Genomic DNA, 15590 nt, shown 5'->3' with positions numbered 1-15590 from the left:
ATGTCCAGAGTGGAGGTGTTCAGAGACGCCAACCTTCGCTCTCTGCTGCGCGAGCTGCGTACTGACATAGCGATGGCGGTGGATGACCCTTTTCCTATTGTGTATGGCTTGGCAGACAAAAACATAATCACAGAACAACAGTTGCAGGTAAGCAACAGGAATATATGTCCAAACTTTTATTTAGAGGTGAAATTCTTTAAAAACATATCTATGTTTGTGGATAACTGCATTCAGTTGTTTGATTTAGATTTTCGCGGGACAGCTCTATCCGTCACATGAATCTGTACATCTGACATGCAGTGTTTTGAAACACACAAATTAGAGCATTTTGTTTTCTCCAGGATACTCTTAAGAAGGAAGGGAGCGAGGGGATTCACAAAGCCATGTACTCCCTTCTTTCGTGGCTGTTGGAGCAGAGCAGGTCAACTCTCCAGGCTTTCTGGAGCAACCTGTCCAAGGACTACAACATGGACAGCTACCCCAAGCTAAAGGCGCTTCTCGCTAACCTGAATAATAGTCTGTGAAGTCCAATTTTCTTGAAAACATTTCCTTCTTATAAAAGTCTTGCCTTGACCTCATTTGACTTTGACCGTTTCGGTCATTCTGCTGATTCTGTCTGTTTAGGACCAAATGCTCCACGTTCCAAAGCTGAAAACAGATCTTATGGAGGAGTAAAAGTTTCTCACAGCAAGAAGAGGAGCCATGAGGACAAGGGAACAAATGTTCAGCATTCAGAGTATCATGCTAAGACAAGCGATGGAACAGGTCATCTTACTTTCTTCCAATCAGTTTTCAATCCAACAGCATTTTTCCAGTAAGTTTCTTGTCAAATTTAGCTTACCGTAACTTAGATTTTCTAATCTTGTACCAGTGAGTAAAGTCAAGTTGTACAGAGTGAAGAGCGAAGCGCGAGCACTGCAACTACCTTCTGGAAACAGTAATACAATATATTCTTGATTTAAATGAACTTGTGTCGCATTTATTTGATGTCAGAAATATATCAGAATTCTGCTACAGGTCTGCAGATGGTATCTTCCTCCAGTCAAAGAGGCACAGCTCTTTCCTCTTCTTCATCTTCCTCCTCTTCGGATCTTCAATTCTGCCAGGATAAAAAAGAAAACATACAAATCAAACAGGAGTGTACTGCACTGGATGGTAAAACATTGAAACTTTTTAAACTTTTTGAACTTTGATTAAACTGCTTAATAGCTTTGGGATACATTACCATGTGGTAACATGTTTGGGTTTTTTTCTGTGAGAAATTGGTAGCAAGATGTTCTGTTTTTGTTCTGTCTACATGAGAAGATATTTGAGGCAAACAGTGCTGTCTTGAAACAGGCTCCATCCGAAAGTGCATCAAAGGTGCTGAAGGTTTTCACTCGTACAGTTTAGCAGAGAAGTCCCACGAAAAGTCTGCGAGTGCCAGGTTTACCCACCAGGGGGAGGCAAACACAATAACAGTGAGGCATCAATGTTGTCAGTGGTGCTTAAATGAACGGTGCCGTGTTATTTCTCATCTGATCTCAGCTGTGTGTGTTTGTGGGTGTGCACAGATACACTCTAATGATGATGAGTGCGCGCTGTGTAAGGATGGAGGGGAGTTGATTTGCTGTGACGGTTGTCCTCGAGCCTTTCATCTGACCTGCCTCAACCCTCCACTCACTTCCATACCCAGGTAAATAGTTACAGAGATAAATGTAGAGAAGCTTTTAGATAATAGGCATTTGACTAAAGTATTTCAAAAGTAAAATGCGTTTTGTAATTAACAGTGGCTCTTGGCAGTGTGAGTGGTGCTATGGGCTTAGAGTGAAACAAGAAAATGCTCTCCAGCTTGTCCAGGTGTGTATATAAAGCCTTTCGTTGTAATATAACATTTAACACTGTCTGAAAAGAATATAGTAGACTTTATATGAATAAGGGATTATTTTTCATCGTTGACGATGATTATATTTATCATATTCCAAAATCACGATTCTGTCAGTCTGTAAGTATTCACTTTAATTTAGTGCTTTACTTAAAGGCAATGCTCTGTTCTTCAATTCAGGTTCTCCCCACTCAGCCTCAGCAAACCAGCATAAACACCACCAACTCCATCTTAGACAACTCTTTCTACCCCACTTTATCATCCTCCCTCACGAGTGTCACGGCCTCTATCAAAGCATCGAATGGCAAACACCAGGTGAGGAGTTTTACTTTAGCTTTTCTGCTGCTTCTTGCTTGTTATAAAAGTGAACTGTGTGTCCAGTGCTCAGGTGGAGAGATGGTGTCCCTGAGGGAGGTGTGCGGCGTCTGTCACCTTGGAGGAGATCTGACTCACTGCCTTCAGTGTTTAAAGCATTTTCATGCACATTGCCACTTTTCCAAGTAAGACAACCATTTTTTTTTTTATCAGTGACATGAGAAATATGTCGGATTTAAAATTACAAAAGTTATTAGGATGTACAGAGCCTTGAAATTCTTCTTACTTTGCTTTAAGTTTTGCAACAACTTAAAGCAAAGTTGTTGCAAAGCTTTGCTTTAATACCATTAAGTTACCATTTAAGTTACCATTAATTTAAATCTTTGCTTTAAATATGGAACAACAAAAACATCGGTCTGTATCATATGTTATTGAATTGTAAAGGAAAACAGGACATCTTAGAAAATTAATTGAAGGTCTGCAGTCATGTTTGTGTACTGAAAGTAAATATGTTTCAGAAATGCTTCTTTTAGAAACGATTGCAGGGGCCAGTCAGTGTGGCACCCAAGATTTTATTTAAAACAATGTAATAACACGAGTCCCTTCTGTTTAAATGTCTCCAAATGAATGTTTGGATTAATTTATATTTTCAGTATGAGATATTACCATAGAGTGCTGCATAGCATAACTAAAGCCAAAATACACTAATAGCAATAATATCTAAATGTTCTTTTGATTCCTGGTTCCACATTCAGATCCCTTATTTGGTGATTCGTGCCCCATAATGGGATTGTGTCCCTAATTTTACTGAACCATTGATCGATACTGTGCAGAGCAAATTTCTTGGAGCTCCCTCTCTTTCAGGCTAGTATTGATCAGCCATACCAGTATTGCATTAAGAGTGTGTTTGTAGAGTCAATTCCCAAGTGCTGGCTAATGGATTACAAATGGCGTTTTTCAGCAGTAACTCAGGGTCAGTACTTTCAGAAAATGATGTTAATTATAAATGAAAGATGGATGTCCTATACGTTTGTTGCACTACCTTTTTGATATTGGCCTTAATTTTAAAGTTAACATCAATCAAATCATATGAACCATAGACCTTGATGTACAAAATGTGTCATAATTTTGGAACTGTGTTTAGCTTGATGATTCAGAACAGTTTGAAGCTCCCTGTCTGCAATGCTCAAATTACACATTGATCGAAGGAAACCTGATACACTTCAGTCTGAGTCACTGCAATGTGTGTGTGCTCTTCAAAGGGGAAGATCTGTCTGCTTGTCCTGTTCTAGACCATGGGGCAACTCTGCAGAGAAAGAAACTGAGCCCAGAGGCATGCAGGTGTGTCTACAGACCTTTACAACAGAAACAAAAGAGAAGAAAAGCCTACACATGCTGCACTGTAATCGTTGTACTCTTTCTGGTTTGTTTAGCTTGCACCTTCAGTCCAGAACTCATTCAGTCAAGATCAGAGCACTTCCTTCTCTGAACCAGTCGTCAATAAGGATGAACTGGACTCCATCTTGGGAGATGTAAGCGTGGTACATACCAAATGATGCTTTATTTCTGCTGTACTTTAAGAATACTGTGATTTGACTTTAGCTTTAGTAATAATTTATTATTTACATAACAAATGTATTGATTAAGGATGAATGTTGGACTCGGGTATTAACTGGCTCCATTTGCCATTCAGTTCAGTTAATCTTGAAGAATACATCATTTGGAAATGTCAACTGGATATGTGCTCGTAAAATCTCATCTTTCTTTTTCTTCCGCTCTTTCTATGGCAGCAGAACTCAATTGACGGCCTGTTGCAGTGGGCCTTCCACAACATCTCTAGACCGCTTCCAGACTCTCAGGGATGCTACAAGTGAAACACAATTATGCACTCTGAGTTTTAAAAACAGGAATGATAAATTGACCCCCGGATGATTGAATTCAGACAGCATAGTCACTCAAAAGTTACAGTCTCTCTCCCACTTTAATATGGAAATAAATGTTAGAATTGGCAGTTTAATTTTAAATTGTTTAATAATTTTTGCCCCTCCCACTTTTCTCTGTGTGTTTTCTATACTTGTCCCAATGATCCCTGATTATATGACCTTTGAAAAAACTTTGAACCTTAGCAAATTTTTGTCATCTTACCAGAAACCTGAATGCATTTAAAAGAATCTGGTGTGACTTAGTATTGCAGAATCGTGAAGTGGAAGTAAGATATTTGCAAAGTGTCTCAGATCAGACACTCCAATTGGATGGAGAAGACCTTTGAAAATAAGCTTTCAAAGTTTTCTAGAGACCCAGTTTGATTTATTTTTGGATTTTGACTCTGCCACTTAAACACATTAAAGTGCTTTGATCTAAAACACTGTGTCTCAGGCAATATGTTTAAGTTTCTTGTGCTGCTGAAAGTTTTTTATAACCCAGACATACAATATCTAGAATTGCATGTCACTCCTAGAGATTGACATACAGGCCAACCTCTGGGCTTGGCCTGCATGTTGCACCATCTATGTTCCCATCCAAACATGGCCAGCTTTCCCCATCCCTTCTGAAGAAAAATAATTCTCATGGTATAATATTGCCATCGAGGAATGGTGTGTTCAAGATGATGCAGTTTTAGTTTTTATTTACACACAGCATTTTGCAAGAGTAAAATATTAAAGTTTGGTTTCATCAAATCTGATGATTGTTGCTTTGATTGAGAAAATACATATTTTCTTGCAATGTCCAATCCAGTATGGCAAAGTTATTTCAGCAATGTTTGAAAGATATAGACACTTTGTTGGTTCTCTCTGACCCAGGCTTCAACCCAGCACATATTGACAAGTGCTTCCAGGGTTTCTCTGTAGTATCAATGCAATGAGGGTCAAAACTCACACAGACGTACTGGCAATGGACTTTGAACCGCGAGTGCAACTACCGCAGTTAGAATTTTATAAAAACTTTTATCTTTGTTTTCTGTTTGCTTTTGTTACCTAAAAGATCCCTAAATGCTGCAAGTTCTTTCAGTCTGTCGACATCCTGACAACACAATCTCTACTCTCAACACTATCAGGTAGTTCTGCACAAACTACTAAACGCAGACCAACACTTACCACATGCATCGATGTGGTAAGGAAAACAATAAAAACTTCCAAGGTTTTTAACATTATTTCTGTTTCAGATTTGCACGGTACACCAGATGTTTTTAATCCAGTGAAGTATTTGCCCTGAGAAAATCCTCTGTTTAACAGGAATTCCTGCTGGACTATATCACATAGATGAGGAATGTTGTTATTGTCATGCGATTCGTGAGGTTTAGTACGACCGCCAGTGGGATGAAACTTGGACAAGAAGCACCAAGATTTTTCTCCTCTTGGTATTTGGTTTCCATGGCTCCCAGTACCTTCAGGCTCAAAACAGAGGATGATTAATGTGCTTGGTGCTGCGCCTTTACACATGTGCAGATTTGTTTGTTTGTCAGCACATTCATATCAAATTGCTCATGCAGCATCTTCTGAAACTATGGCTTTCGTGGGAAAGCCAGCATCACACAAAAACAAAGAGGGCAGAAAATTAGCTTTTCATAACATAAATTTTATGCAAAGTAACTTCAGATTGATTCATGTGATAAAGCACTTTTTCAGTCTTCAGGTCGTCTATCCATTCACGCAAATCAAATACTGTAATCAATTTAATTTAAGTCGTAAACACATGCTTATTATGCAAACTAATAAAACACAAAAGCTGCTTTCTTTACTTAAGCAAAAAAGACCAAATAGTTTCACACCGCAAGGTGGCTCCCATCTGACAAATACAACAAAGCACCATCTCCTGGATTTCACTGTTTCAACACTGTGAAGCAAGCATTGCTGTATTGTAAGAGGAAGTATTTCCTCTGACAAACAATGTTTGTGTTGATAGTGAAGTGAAGTGGGAATTACCCAGATTTTTTCAGAACAAAGGGAGCAATCCTGCATATAAAACCCCCCCAGAAATGACTGAAGTGAAGAAGCTTAAGGGATTTATTTTTGAATGAACTTAGTTGTTGTCATACCTCAGTTATCTTTGTTTTCTGTCTCAGTTTTGTTCATTTCAGCACATTGTTGTTTGACCAATAAGGGTCCTTGTATGTTGCGAATGAGCTAACTTGAGATAGCACTTGTGAAGATAGCGCTAGTGTAGAAATTGATGCATTTCTACACTAGACCCACATTCACCCAGAAGTGAACTCAGATCTTTGCAGTCATCCCCTGTTCCTCTTTTTGTGTTTTGATTGAACACCTTGTCGTAATCTCTCCTGGGCACTGCAATGAACTGTTGACCTCAGAGGGAGTGATAACTAAAACACAAATTTTATTAATGTTAAACTAATGAACTGGTTAACAAAGTTTGAGATGTTGACTCAAGTAAGACTCCTCCTACTCCAGTAGACTTGAACTTCTGGTCTGAGACTTGGATCTTGGTAAAAGCTTTTATCGCTTACAATGAATTGGAGAAAACATCAGTATGTGAGCAACTGACTACAGCAATGTTTTACTGTGAAAGAATGGGCTTGGTTAATAGCCAGTGATAATGATGACGATTTATGGGAGGGTTAATGGCTCATAACAATTTGTTGATATTAATTGTAGCCTCATAATAAAAATTACATTTATGTCTCTCAAAAGGAGAAGTATTTGTACTTCCCTTATTTTTCTTATGGCATAAAACTATATCCTTTATCTGGATCTTATACAAATGATATGTGCTGAATAATACTGCATTGTAGTCTAAATTGTGGTTCATCACCTTTGTTGCATAATCTCCACTCTCCAGTCAAAATATTTCCATTGCATTCATTCATGATGTCTAATGAGGAATGCAGGCTAACTGAGCTGGGAGTCATTTTCTCTCACTAATGTATCGTCTCATTATTTTAACAGTTGGAGAGCTCCTCCTCTTGACCTGACCTACATTTTATCTGACCGATTCATCAGTGGTGACAAAATGTAAATTGTTTTAAAAGTATGTGCCCACGTTTCTCAGAGTTTTTATGTTTGGACAGCAAGCGAGAAGCTGTGAAACCCCTAAGAATAACAGTAAGACAGATATCTACAGTGTTTTGTTCCTTTGTCAGTCGGTGTGAAGTCACAGGGTCATGTTCCTTAAACATACATCCTGTTACTATGGTGCTGGCCACAAAACCGGATACTCCTAAAAAAAAAAAAAAAAAAAAAAAAAAAAAAATATATTATATATATATATATATATATATATATATATATATATATATATATATATATATATATAAAATACATTTCAATACAAAATACATTTCAGTCCAGAAATGTGCAGTCCTTGGCACAGCCAAGATACTGCGCAGAACCCTCAAGCTCCCAGGCCTCTGGTAGAGGACCCGAGCTCAGAGGATAAGAACCACCCGTGGTGGGTGAGAAGGGAATTTTTATATATTTCCCATGTTTCAGAAGTCTTTTAGTCATTTTGTCTCAACTCCCTCCACATTTTTTTCAAAGACAGTTCCCTGAATAGAGGCAGAGGCTGGTATGGTCTCAAGTATTGAAATATAGTACAGGACTTATTGGCAAAGGTGCTTTCACTCTTTGTCAATAGTATTGTTGAGGACAGGAAGTAGTCTGTGAGGGTCCCACAGCACTGTTGGTGTGAAGCTGCAAAGCAGGAAATGCCACAAGTTTGAGACACTGAATGAATTTATGAGTCAAACAAACTTATGATCTTTAATCTCTATTTTGAGAAGAATACTTATTTTTGGAAAATCCCAACCTTTAAACTAAGGACATTCATTCAGGGGAGAAACCTTCAACACTTCTGAAGTTTTTTATTGAATATATACTTCACTTTTTTTTTTGTCGATCAGAGAGTCTGGGATATTTTAACTCGTAACACATAACTTTGTGTTTCTTTGGAGCATAAGGTGTGACAGTGAGCCACACCTGTCTTTCTCTCAAAAGGAGAAAAACAGATGTATAGCTACCTCATATAGTTTTGAGGCTGTTATAGTTGTATAGGTTGCATCATACTCAAGTTTAAATATGCATGTGAAGGCAAATGACGCATAATGCTTGAATGTATGGAGTACTTGAACATGTAGAGGCAATGTACCATTTTCTTTACTTGGATCAAAATGAGTTGGAAAGGTCTGAATAGTGAACATGTTCATTCAACCAGATCCAATGAGTCAAAAGCTGACTTATTGTTCTTAACGAAGCTTCTGTGACTTTCAGATAATTCCATCTTTGAAATTTGTTTTCAACATAAATACATTCTTTGTTGCCATGATTTAGAAAATACTTGTTTACATAAACTTTAGAAGCACTGTAAGACTTTGCTGGATGCCTGTGGGATTGAAATGAATGGGTTTTTTTTCTGAACCTTTGCTCCTTTGCTTGATTTAGTGAGATGGTCCGGTGCCAACATTCCTGGGTTATATAAGAGCGATCTGAAGTTGGAAAGGTCTGAGATCTTATTTTTCTTTAAGAATTCAATGAATTTCATCAGAATGTTGTGTTTAGTTGGGTCTGAAAAACTTTAACAGTCCATAAAAAGACTCAATTTCAGTCTTGTTTCAGACTTTTTCCACTCTGTCAAAGCACTTTTTTCTTCCTACTGCAAATGTTGCACTTTTCACAGTGTAGCTGCTTCTTCTGTCATCCCCCAAACTAAGTAAATTATTTAGTTCAACAAACATCTTCCTAATTTAAAGTGATAGGTAACAATGTACACAAAACCCAATTACAGCAGTAGCAGTGGCCTGATTTTATCTGTTACTTGCTCTGCATAGAGTCACATGGTCAGCTTTGAAATAGCCTGAACCTGTTTATAGAGGAGAAATCTCATCCAACTGCTCCCCTGTGTTTCCTCTTGAGAAGTTCAGATAATGACATGCTGGCAAGACAGATTGCAGGGTTGCCATTGGTATGAAACTGTAAACACGGCAGGGAAGGCTTGTTAGGACATTCCAGAAAAGTCCTCAACTGGGGGATTCTTGGAAGAGCTTGCCGGGTGTTTGCATTCCTGCTTTGGGACTACAGTGCTAACAGTGTTTCCTGTGATCACAACTGTTGGTTGTGTGAAAAGTGCATGAAAGCAAATATAGGATACACAGCATTACAAATTTTACCTGGCTCTTTTTTTTCCACTTCCACTTAATTCATCATTAATTTTACCTGTAATATAAGTTCAACAAATTTTGAGAAAAAAAAATTTGCTCCTACTGACCTTGAGTAAGTTATCGGCATATAATGTTTCACCCTAAGTCTTTCTATAGTTGGCAAATGAGTCCCAGTGCTAAAATAGAATAGTGGGAAAAGGCAGGTGTCAAAAGCAGCAAGTTAATACAAGTAGAACAATGCATATGCCCACAAAAGTAGAAATATATAAACATAAGAATAAAAGACCATAAAGAAAGGAGAAATTCACATATGCAGTTATTAAAATATACCATATTCAAATTAGTAATGTTCAAATAAGTAATGTGTATCTGGATAGGTTAATTCAGACATTGTAAATATGTCTAAATCTACACACACATATACATACTTTTTTATATACTTTCTTATATATGTGACCCACCAAACCACCACCAGATGGTAAGGCAATCTCAATATATATATCTAGATATATTTTTAAAAATATATGCATTGTTTCACCTTCTGGTGCCAGTTTTGTGGGTCTGCGCCTGAGAAAAGGCACCTCCAGTTCCTTGGTTTTAGCTGCGTTTAACGGGAGGTGGTTCTGCTGGCACCAGTCCATAAAGTTCTGTGATGAAACCAACTATAGCAGAGGCTTCAGAGAACGTTTGAAGACGGCAACCTGAGAAGTTGATGGAGAAGTCTACAATTCAGAAAGCTGTTTCCCATCTTCTTGTCAAAAGATGTGAATAAGATCTCAAAGCCACATTTTTATAAACTAGTCAGTCAATAGTAAGGATAAATATCTGTTTCTCTCATTGGTTGTAGATACACATAAGTTGCAGGTTTGGAGACCAAAGCATTAGGTTTCCGTGCACTGATCTTTAAAATAATCTTGTTTACATTTTTAACATTTTTTTGTACAGATTACAATGTAGTTTTGTCTAAATAGTTATGTAAGATGGCTTCAGATTACTGACAGAGTGTAAACGTGGAGATAACGGAACGGAAGCACATGTAACAGCAGCAAGCCAGCACTAGAAATGTGTTACTGATTCTGCTTGTTTTCCAATAATATCAAGTACACAGTGCAAGCGCAGCAGTTCTACAGACAGTTTCATCTAACTGGGTCAGAGCACAATATGACTTTTCATTGGCTTCACAGAAATTACTTCTTTGCCCGTCCATTTCATATTATCAACGACTTAAATAACCACAGATTAGATATTTTCCCTTTGGTTTCTGTCCCGACACTAAAAATAAAACTATTTTGTATAAAATAAAACAATGGGCTTTTATTAGTTTACACAATACCAAGTCTGTGTCAGACTTCAGCTGAAACCATTTACATATCTCACAGCTGAATCATTGCAACTTGATGGGGCAACAACAGAGCTGGAAGTCATAAAGACTTTTTTCCAGTCAACTATTTTATAAATCGTTTGATTTACACAAAAGTCTGTCAGTAAGTAGATGAATAAGCTGCAAAAAAGCTGCAAATTGCTTTATACTTGTCCTGAAAGTGCGACATGGGGCAATAACTGCTGCCTGTCAGAGTTAAAACAGTTTAACTAGAAATCACTATAAAATCCAAGATTTTGAATGTGTCTAACTATTTTATTATGAAAATTGTTTTAGAGAGCAGTATTTCATAATACTGATTTTAGAGAGCAGTATTTTATGTATATGTATAAAAAGCAAATCATTGTCTTTTTCAAATGTTAAATATGTTGCATCACATTGTTACAATAAAAATTTTATATTATATAAAAGTGAAGGGTTTTATTTAATAACTCAATAAGTATTTATATTGTAGTATCAAGATATATTGTTCTAATGTGCAAAGTAAATAGACCAAACATTGTAATGTATTAAAAAAACATAATTTTACTGTTTTCTTTATTTACTTGAATTTATTCTATGAAATATGGTCTTTCTTAAGTACCATCAAAAGTTAAGATTCCAGGTTTTGTCACTCCAGACCAGGATACATGATTTAAAAAAGGACACACATGAAAATAATTTTTAAAATGGCATTTGCAGGGCATATCTAAGAAATGCTAATAAAAAGTAGATTTTCTTTTTTTGGCAAAAGTGCACAATAAAAATGGAAATGCTATTAACCGCCAAGTAATGCTTGGTATGAGATCCTACATAATATAAATAAACTAGAGATTGTTTACTGTCAGTACTTCAGAATAAAATCGTTGAATTTCTAATAAGCCCAACACTGTCTAATGAAGCCCAACACTGTCTAATGAAAGCTGTAATGTATGTGCATATGCAGTTTCCTTTCAATACAGAGCTCAAATAGAGCGTAAAAAAATGCAATCTTTTCATCACATTCAACACCTTCAAGGCAGCCATGTCCATCAACTACCTGCTCAGCTCTTCATTGCTCATAACTGACTGCTGATTCCTGCCATAGGCCACATTCTCTTCATTGCCTCTGGACCAATGGAAAGCCCCTGGTACATTTTCAGAGCTGCTGAGCTCGAATGCAGGCATGCGGACACAGAGCTCCTCTCTCTCTCACCTTCTTTCCACAGTGCCGTAGGCCAACGCCAGCCATCAGATCACATGTTATGTGCAGCCTCAGCAGCAGAGGAGCACTGCTATTTACTGAGAGCATGTGTGTGTGTGGGTGTGGGTTCGAGTGTGGGGGCCCAAACAAGTCCAGGTCCAAATGAATGACTGGCATCCTGGTGACCTCCCAGGACGACATACAGCTGCTGGTCAGGACGAATGTTTCAGGACGGGTGTCATTGCTTTTTTCTGCATCAGCCAACTGGAGGAGACCTGGTGTCTCCAAGGCAAAAATTTGTTCACACCTCTAAGTAGCAGCTATGTCAGGTTTTACAAGTGGACCCCAAAGCTAAAATCTCAGAGTGAGAAGAAATTGTTTCATTATTCAAAAGAAAAATGCCAAATATTTTAATGGCATTTGGATAGCAACTAAAATCAACTGAGTAATTAAAATCTTCACTTTTAATATCTAACAAACTTGTTGCTTTGTTGTTTAATTTTATGTTCTATATTACATGCAGTGTAACCTTTGGCAAAGAAAATACATATAAAACTTTATTAACAGAAATATGTGGGCTGAAAGAATCTAAGAAAATGAGGCAGAAGAAATTAGGCAAAGGGAAAAATTGAAAGAAGAACATTATTACAGGAACACTCAGCTATTTGCCCCCAGAGCGTTATGAGTAATGCGCCTGAAATCAGAGGCTAGACACTCAGGGCTGTTATTCAAAGGGAAAGTCAAGTTGCTATAGTATTGTAAACATGTAAATTTTATGTGCCAAGGAAGGTGAATTAGTTATTTCTCAATGAAGCCAAATTCCTATCAAGTCAAGAGCAGGTGTTGAACATCTTTCAGACCATTTAGGACTTCAAGGTTTTGTACATTTCATTTTTCATTGTTCTGAGGTTCAGCTTGGTCACATACCAAAGTAAACACTACAAGCACAGTTTGAGGGTGTGTCATTTTGCCTGCAATGGTTTAAAATTATGGGCTTAAAGCCACAAATTTTCACAATTTGCAGTCTCACTCCGTCGAGCTTCCTTTTTCAGTCCAACAGTATGATATGTTGATCCTTGTGAAATGTATGCTTACTAAAACACTATTTTGTCTTGTGCTATACTTTACTTTGTACAGAGGATCTAGACCCTTGGGTATTAAGAAATAAACAGCTTGCATGGACTTTGTTGAAGTTTTAAATTTTATCCTTTCACTTTTTAATGCACCAGTTTGACTATGAAACTTTCTGGAAATGTAAACAACGATTCCCATGACGAAGAGAGAAGTACTGAGCCGAACAAGACGATAATTAATGTTAAGTCGATATCTGGAAGCGTGGCCAATATAGGTTGAAAACTTCCTCCACTGCCATTGTAAACAGTGCAGGTCACTGATTGGCCCGATTTACATTCCACAGGAAAAATCCAGCTCAATGGGAGAAATCGCAGACGCAGCACTGAAAGGAGACAAGAATCGAGCAGAATTGCATAGGAAGGCAATGGCCAGGCTTTTCTTTTCTACATCTTTTTTTGAAATTGAAGCCACAGTTAATTATTATCCATGTCACTTGATCCCAGCTGCTGAAAGCACTGAGTTCAGTGAAGCAAAATGCAAGATCTCAAATATCATGAAAGGTAAGCAAAATGAGGAATTTCCAGTTACACAGACAAAGCTGGGGATTGCTTAAGACGCACACCTAATCTCCTTAGGAAATTGACATACGCTAAAATTCAAGTATTTTGGAAATGCTTCTCTTTTGTACAGAACCCTTTGTCAAAATGCCTAGAAAAAGAGGAACAAACCCAAATGATCTGAAAACTGATGCCACCTCTTCTAGCAAATATGTAATGACTAATGTCTCTGGTTTTCATAGACTTCTGTTTCAAAACAAGCAGTGCATTCTGAGCTGCTAATGTATCTGAAAATTGCAACTGGCATTCACAATAGATTACAACATATTACATTTTGGGCACTAAAACATGTATGAGATATGACTCCACATCTGTTTTAGCAACAGAAGATTTACTTCATCTGAGTCATGCATTATGTCTGTTTGTCTGGAGCGTCGGCAGATTCCTCCTTCTCTGCACCAAGACATGCAGCAGCATGCCATTTTATTTCCTTTGTACAAGTGTACAAGGTTTGAAAAGGAATTCATGCTTGTTTCAACATAAATTCACATGAAAACCAATATCAGCCCTGTAAGCAATTCCAAACTGCAACGACATGGGAAGCTTATTGTCAGCATTTTCCTGTGAACCGGATACCACCAGAGCGCTGCACACCTCACCTTTGTCCATTGTGTTTGTGTGAAAAAGGAAGCAGAGCAGGGTTGTGAGATCCAAGGAGAGGAATCTATCGCACTCTCTCTGACTCATATCAGTTACATTCCTCACCAATACCACCCTATCAGATGACCCCCGTCTAGCTTTCCCACTGGTTCAGCGTTGTAACAAGCATCCTGTCCTGTGAAAGCTTTAAAAGTTTCTGTCTCGGGACACGTACACTCATGGAAGACTCATGCGGTGTCTGGGTCTGAAGGCTTGAACAAAATCTACTGAAGCAGACAGAAAGCAAGACAGGGAGATAATCAGTGAGTCAAGAATTTTGTTTTGGGAGTTTTAGAGTAACGACTAAAAATAATGTGTTCCTGGCCATGATTACTGCAGCTTCAGGAAAAAGATATATGCACTCATCTGACAGAACTTTAGTAGATCTGCCGCATATTTAAAAGTTTTCAACAGTATGTGTATAAAAATAGTGATTGAACCTATTATTTAAAACTTAGTTGACTAATAAATTGGACAACTGATGCTTAGTGTGTAAGATTGAATATTAAAAAAAACAATTAGAAAAAAAATAAAAAACATTAGGTTGCAGTGTTTTTGGCCCGCATCTGTAGAAAATGATGATACATTTGAGAAGCAGTCAGTCTTCCAAAAACAGAGGCTGGTCAAAAAACAAAGCTGAAACAAAACTTGACTTGAGGGTCTACTTTCTGTCAATACAATCATGCAAAACGTACTTCAGCAATAACATTTATGCTATACTGTTGACTGTTTATTAGCTTTAAATTCACTATTTAACACACAACTGGGTGCTTGACTTATAGTTAACCAAGTCAGACATCAGGCAATTTATTGTCTTTTCACTATATTAGATATTGTTAACAATAAGTAAATAAGTAATATTAGGTGGCCTGAGTTTTTGTGTGATCTGAAAAATTTCAGTCTAACAAAAAAGAAAAATAGAAGAAATCTGTGAGGGGCCAAATATTTTTTTCTCTGCCTTTTATTTATTATGTTTACAGCACGTTCATTTGTTCTCCTTTCCTGTGTAATTTCAAATCAACAGTGAACCCTAAGCAGATGCAAAGTTTGTTTGTCACTCAGGCCAACTCTGTAGTGAAGCTTCAATAGTCGTAGACATTTACTGTATTTAGCACCAGACCTGATACGTAAAGGTGTCTCATATTTTCTGTAAATGCTTTTGTTCTTTCCCACAAACTCGATTCAAATCATGGAATATAGGTTTAGTTAGGTTCAAGGTTTCAGAGCCCACAGGCAGACAGACACTCTGAGGATTTATTTTGCGGAGTAGCATTCCAAATGTTGATCTCTAATGACTGTTGGAAAGCATCCATAATTCTCAAAGGATCAGCCTCACATTCCTTTGGTAGTTCACAGGAAGTGTGCCACAATGGAGGACAAAATGACCAGAGGCGTCGCCCATCACCAAACATACACACAGAAAGTGA

At 37.6% G+C, this 15590-nt stretch overlaps 1 protein-coding gene across 1 annotated transcript; it reads left to right on the top strand.

Annotated features, from left to right (window-relative positions):
* aire (autoimmune regulator) lies at positions 1–4521 on the top strand. Its single transcript, XM_055032659.1, has 13 exons — positions 1–147; positions 342–516; positions 625–765; positions 872–937; positions 1018–1155; positions 1339–1460; positions 1554–1675; positions 1770–1839; positions 2045–2179; positions 2246–2364; positions 3442–3520; positions 3613–3711; positions 3970–4521. Exons 1-13 carry the CDS (start codon positions 1–3, stop codon positions 4051–4053), a joined length of 1497 nt encoding a protein of 498 aa, XP_054888634.1. The 3' UTR covers positions 4054–4521.
* Positions 4522–15590: the final 11069 nt, after the last annotated feature.

Source organism: Poeciliopsis prolifica, unplaced genomic scaffold (assembly GCF_027474105.1).
Source record: "Poeciliopsis prolifica strain line A6 unplaced genomic scaffold, Auburn_PproV2 SCAFFOLD008, whole genome shotgun sequence".
Classification (NCBI taxonomy): domain Eukaryota; kingdom Metazoa; phylum Chordata; class Actinopteri; order Cyprinodontiformes; family Poeciliidae; genus Poeciliopsis; species Poeciliopsis prolifica.
Note: the sequence above shows the minus strand (reverse complement) of the source record. Positions and strands in the feature narration are given on the sequence as shown.